This window comes from Cupressus sempervirens, chromosome 10, assembly GCF_028749045.1.
Source record: "Cupressus sempervirens isolate cs-2001-9-10 chromosome 10, ASM2874904v1, whole genome shotgun sequence".
Lineage (NCBI taxonomy): Eukaryota > Viridiplantae > Streptophyta > Pinopsida > Cupressales > Cupressaceae > Cupressus > Cupressus sempervirens.
Genome location: NC_143127.1, coordinates 409626567 through 409632598, shown reverse-complemented (window position 1 = coordinate 409632598; position 6032 = coordinate 409626567). Strand labels below are relative to the sequence as shown.

The 6032-nt window shown below is 35.0% G+C and overlaps 1 protein-coding gene across 1 annotated transcript; it reads left to right on the top strand.

Moving 5' to 3' along the window:
• Positions 1 to 2694: 2694 nt before the first annotated feature.
• LOC149534427 (C4-beta,C20-epoxidase-like) lies at positions 2695 to 4350 on the top strand. The gene is made up of 2 exons (XM_089804708.1): positions 2695 to 3138; positions 3500 to 4350. The coding sequence occupies exons 1-2, from the start codon at positions 2756 to 2758 to the stop codon at positions 4119 to 4121; spliced, it is 1005 nt and encodes a 334-aa protein (XP_089660834.1). The 5' UTR covers positions 2695 to 2755; the 3' UTR covers positions 4122 to 4350.
• Positions 4351 to 6032: the final 1682 nt, after the last annotated feature.

The window sequence follows — 6032 nt, the reverse complement described above, 5'->3', positions numbered from 1 at the left end:
TTCAACCCTAGTTAACCCTTTCTTCTTTGCAACCAAATGATTGAATGAATATTGAATGAACAAATGCTCTTCTTTACCAATTCATTCATTTGAAATGTGATCCCACCATTGGCTTATTGACTTTCAACCCTCTGGGAATGTGCCACATGTCAACATTTGATTTGTTTGCCTTTGCTCCTTACTTGATTATTTGGGTCCATTGGGACACGTGTCGACCTGTCATTATGTCTCTATGACTAAAGATCGAGTAGTTCCTAATAGCAACATAACGACAACCTTTGATCTTCTTTATATTTGATGGTGGAGATCCATGATGAAACTGCTCCCATTCATCGCACAGTCGTGACTTCACATATCACTTCATTATCTGCTAGATTCAAGTTGCGACACTGGGCCAATGTTGAATATTTAACCTTTATCGCCCAGTCGCGACATTAACTTTCGTTGATTGATTTGGCCATGCGATCACGCGAACAAGGGCATCCGCCACTTTGCAGCTCAAATTGTGATTAACCCTCAACCTTCTGTGACCATGCAAATGAAGGAAGGCGCGAATTTTCAACTGTAAACTGGATGATTGCATTTTGAACTATGACCCTGCATTAACCATTGAAGATGACCGCCTCACACCTTCACGACCAAATTGATGATTAAGTGCTAACCGCCCATGACCAAGCGAATGGAGGTATTCGCATGGTCGCGACTTAAATATTCTAAAGGATAAAGCATGAAATTGTTCAGACTTAGGATATAATGGATAATCCAAAGTTTTAAGATACCCCTATATCATAGGAGATTTTAATATTTAAATTTTGAAAATATGACCGTTGGCCATGTTGATCACCTAAAAAAGTTCAATTTTAGCGGGAGGACAAGAATGGCTAACAATTGCCAATCAAGTTTCTTTTAATTTTATTATTAAATAAACGAATTTGTGAAGTTGTTCTTGGAGTTCAGATTGTACGGTTTTTATTTTGCATTTGGTTTATGTTTTGGTCTTATTTGACAGATTGTTGAGTACCACAATATTTGTTAAAAAGAGGGAGAACATACTGACCGAAGCTTCAGACAACTGGTCAGCAACTTCACTCTGTTTTTATGTTTTTCCTTCACTCACAACGGTTGGAAACTGTATAAATGATATTCTGAAACAATCCTTCACAGCAATTGGTAACCGTAAAAATGGTATTCTGAAACAATCCTTCACAACCATGGCTCTGAAATTCTAAATACTTCAGAGAAAGCTACAGAGACAAAGTTGCACAGCAAAAGCATTGAGACTATGTACGGCTAGAGTGGAAAATGAGAAAATGGCATGTATAGGCAGAGTAGAAAAATGACAAAACAGAGATCGCTTTCACAAATTACAAAACAAAATAAGAAAAATACAATGGAGATCGCTTTCACAAATTATAAAACAAAATAAGAAAAAAAAAAGAGTAAACACAAGTAAAGCTTGAAGTAAAACGAAACTTTTACCTCAATATTTTTAAGAAAATGGATATGACACATGTAATATACAAACCTCGACATAACTGCTCTACAACTTCACTCATGAGAGGCGATGAAAATAGAGAAGACTGAACATTGTACATGAATGTTGGAGAGACTGGGAGTTTATGTAAATTACAATTCCAACAGCTGGCCCACATTCAATGCAAATAAGAGCATTAAATTAAATTTTAACTCTTATCACTGCATGAAATAGCAATAAATTTCGAGTACATATTAGAAGATCTTTTATGAGGCTTTCAGATTTCACATTAATATGTGTCCCATGCACAACAAAGTTGAGAATAAATATTTCATCATCTGAATAATGAGAACTTTTTAAAAAAATTGAATAATGACTGTGTTCACTGTAAGATAAATAGATTTTCATAAAAATAAATAATATTTATATAAACAAACATAATATTTAAATAAGAGCATATGCAAATTTAAGAATTTGACTGGCTGAATAGAAGTTATGAAAAGACATCTCACTGAAACTAAAAATCACAAATTTTCAACGAATAAATGATATCCTGCCTGTTGGCAGAAACTAAAAATTACAAATTTTCAACAGTGCATGAAAGAAAACATTAGCCAAAAAAATCTGTAACATTTTAATTGTATTAAATTATATAGACCTTTGAAATTGTTTAATTACATTGGACTAATAATAAAACATATTTATGTTTGTGAATTAATTTAATCATTCACCCTTATTTCGAGGTGCATTTAATAAGCTCAATTCAATACGAATTGGGTAATTACATTGAACTAATAATAAAACATATTTTATGTTTGTGAATTAATTTAATCGTTTACCTTTGTTTCGAGGTGCATTTAATAAGGTCTATTCAATACAAATACCATAATTTACTATGCCTCGAGACCATGTAACATTCCATTGAATCATAAACAATTCAGTGGGTTGGAGGAAAGTATCACATTACAAGGAATAAAAAAATGCGTGTTTGACGGACTGTGGTCTTCCAGACCGAGATTGGATGACAAGGGAGGCTCATATGTCTACAAACGCGTATGGAGGGCCACATCACTTTCTGAGTTTCCTTTCCCTGTTCGTATCTGTCATGCGTTCATGAGATCCGTGCAACTTTTCATTTATCTCTGTCATGCACTGCAACATGTACGACCCAAGTCAAGTGCCCTCTGAACCCTAAACATTAACAAGTATTCCGCGTTTCCTTTTCGCGGCATTCTCTGTCCAAGGAGAGGCTTCAATTTATCAGCTGCAAATTTGTTCATCATGCCTTCCTTTATTACCAGCGAGGAATACGAAAGTGATGGGGTACCCATCATTGATCTTTCTTTCCTCAGGAGTGGACAGGATCACAATAATGAAGAAATCATGTTGGGTAGAATGAAAAAGGCTTGCCAAGAGTGGGGATGTTTTCTTGCGGTGAATCACGGGATAGAGGAGAAAATTGTCACTGAAATGGATTCAGCGACCACAGAGACGTTTAAAGTTTCAAAAGAAAACAAAGAGAAAATTCAAGGAGAATTCGGGTACATTCCCTCCATGCCTGCGCTGCCTTTTCTGGAGATTCTCCCCGTCAATGGCGCCCCTGATCCCAACGCAATCAAAAAGTTTGCCCAAGACCTGTGGCCTCAAGGAAACCCTAAAATCTGGTATGTGGATTTCTTTCATTGATAATGTGATACTTTCGTAATCTAATTTTCATCACAGTTGGTTTTAAATTGGGTATATGAGTTGTTTTCCCAGTTCATATGATCCGACTTAAGAAATGAAACAGAGATATGTAGAATTTGACTATATTAATATAGATTGTCCACAGTCCAAAATTGATTTGGATAGTTCTGAATTCCATTGTGCGTTATTTTTTTGTATCAGCATTTTTTATCAACATACTGTCCATGACCAATCAAGAAATGAAGTATAAAAGGAGAAGAATACTGATCAACTAAAATTTTACTTCCCCTTAAATGTGTTCTATATTCTTACCGAGTCGTCATGTCCCATTTTTTATAGCAAAACTATAGAGGCATACACTTTACGCATGAAGGAACTCACAAATGATATCATAAAACTAATATTTAAGAGCTTTGGGGTAAGTAAGTACTACGAATCACAGTTTTGGGGACTCCTCCGCATGAACTACTGTGACGTGCCTGAGAAAGCAAGAGGTGGATTGGGAGCCCATACAGACCACAATTTTATTACAGTGATATACCAAGATAACAATGGCGGGCTTGAGGTCAAGACAAAAGCAGGGAAGTGGGTGGCATTGAAGAGTCCTCACAAGCATTCCTTTGTAGTTCTCACGGGTGATTCCATCAAAGCGTGGAGCAACGGCCACATTCAGAGTGGAATACACAGAGTCATGATAGAGAGGAAATCCCAGCGCGTGTCACTGCCATACTTCTCCTTCTTCCCTGACGAAACAGTGCTAGAGGCGCCTCCTGAGTTTGTGGACGAGGAGCATCCTCGCCTATACGGGCCCTTTCCGTACGGGAAGTACAAAGCCTACTGTAAAGCAATTAAGAGGGCTAGGTGCGAGTTAGGGGACCTTTTTGAAGGAGAGACTGACGAATCTTTTCTCGAAACTTTTCTTGCCATTTCTACGCCTCGAGTCTCCAATTTTGGACAATAGTCTGATTAGCTTCGGTGCCACTCATACAATTGCACATGTTTTAGTATGAATACGCTCTTATTATTATAAAAGTAGCTCAGCCCACGAGAAACACAAGAAAAGGCGAGAACAGATTTTGCAACTAGTTTTCAAACGAGGAACTCAAGTCTGAACAGTAGTTATAGAGTAGAAAACATTGAGAAATAATATTCTTTTGAAAAGTAGTAATGGATTTGTGTTATTCTGTAGATTTTTATGGAATTTAACAATTTCAATTTCAGAAGAATTCTGTCTCATTCCTTATGATATGTAAGAGAATAGTTATAGCAATAAACAGTATTTTTTTAAAGAAAAAGTATTAGATCTATGTTCTTATATGAATTTTTACTGATTACAGAGTTTAGGTTTTACAAGGAGCAATAGACCAAGATTTTATTGGGTTTTCCTTTATAAAATGGATAAAAAGATGGACGGTAAAATTAGACAGGGAGAATGTAAAAGTGGCTTACCAAATCAAGTTTTGGTAATATATTATCAATTTATGTATGCTATTAATTTGTATATAAAATTAAAAATAGAATCTTATCTTAAATTCTTTCCTTATTCTTCATACATTAGCGATCAAATTCTTTCCATAAAAAAACAGATTTGAAGACAGTGATGCTACTAAAAGAATCAATTAAAGAGAAAAGATCACATGTTTTCATACCATTTTGTTGAAAATTCTGCATGTGTCTTGTTTCGAAACACTCGATTATAGGCTACTGCAATTGTTTGCTATGTTGAAATTCGCTGCATTGACATCGGATAGACTCAGTCTAGAACGCAAAAGATGCAAACAATTTAAAGAAACTAATAGAAATACGATTAAAAGAAAAAAAGTAATACCTATTTTTATTAATAAATTTCTCTAATTTTTTTGGCTACTGCATATATATCTTCTCTCTGCATTAGTTTAATATTGGTGTTTGTAAACAGCTGCTGAAATAAACTTTCTCTGCCTTTGAAACGATCTTTGCATAAATGGTCGGGCCCTTGAAGCATTAATATTATAGTAAGAAAGAGAAAAGGCCTTCACCCACTTGTATCATAATAAGAAGAGAAAAGGCTGAAGTTTAAACAACAATTATCTTTGAGGTCAGATCTTGCGTCACATTAAGAGCATATACACTTTGTACAACCGCGTAAACACACATGCACTAGTCTGACGGGACTTGATATTCAAGTGAACACAAAGTCCAAGGTGTAAGCGTGATCATAACGTTTCAATTAAAAAACAATAGGTTCAATGCATTCCGGTCGCAGGCTGACTACTTGTCACTATAATTAATAAAGACTATACAAGCAGAATTCATAGCCGCAATATCTACAGTAAAATAGTTGAAAACTAGAGTTCTAGTTATACTCGGCAACCTCTCTCTTAGTAAGACTCCTAACGAGAATGATCCTCGCGAATGAAAACCATCCCATTCGAGTATTATATTGTAAGTCGGAATCTGCAAATGTTTTCTGCATTAAATGCTTTTAGACGAATACATTTGTATGGACAAGATATAGTTGCCAACTGCTCAGCACATTTACCTGGAAAAGATAAGATATCGATCGATTACGAAATCGCTGTCAAATAAACACAAACTAAAGTAGCACAATTTCATGTCAAATATATTGTTTGGGACGGTGTAGCAGCATTCCGAGATCTATAGATTGAATCTGCAAACACAGTTTGGCAAAATTGTGCAATAGGAAGTTAAATTAATTTGGTTTAATAGAATAAATACATATAATTATATATCAATTAATTTAGATTGGTTTTTAGTTATTGAAAAGGAATAAATTGTTAGAAAAGTTAATATTATATTCTTTGTCATATTTAAGCTTTTATTGTTATATGCAATTTAATGTCTAAGATACACATCATCTTAAAATTATAGT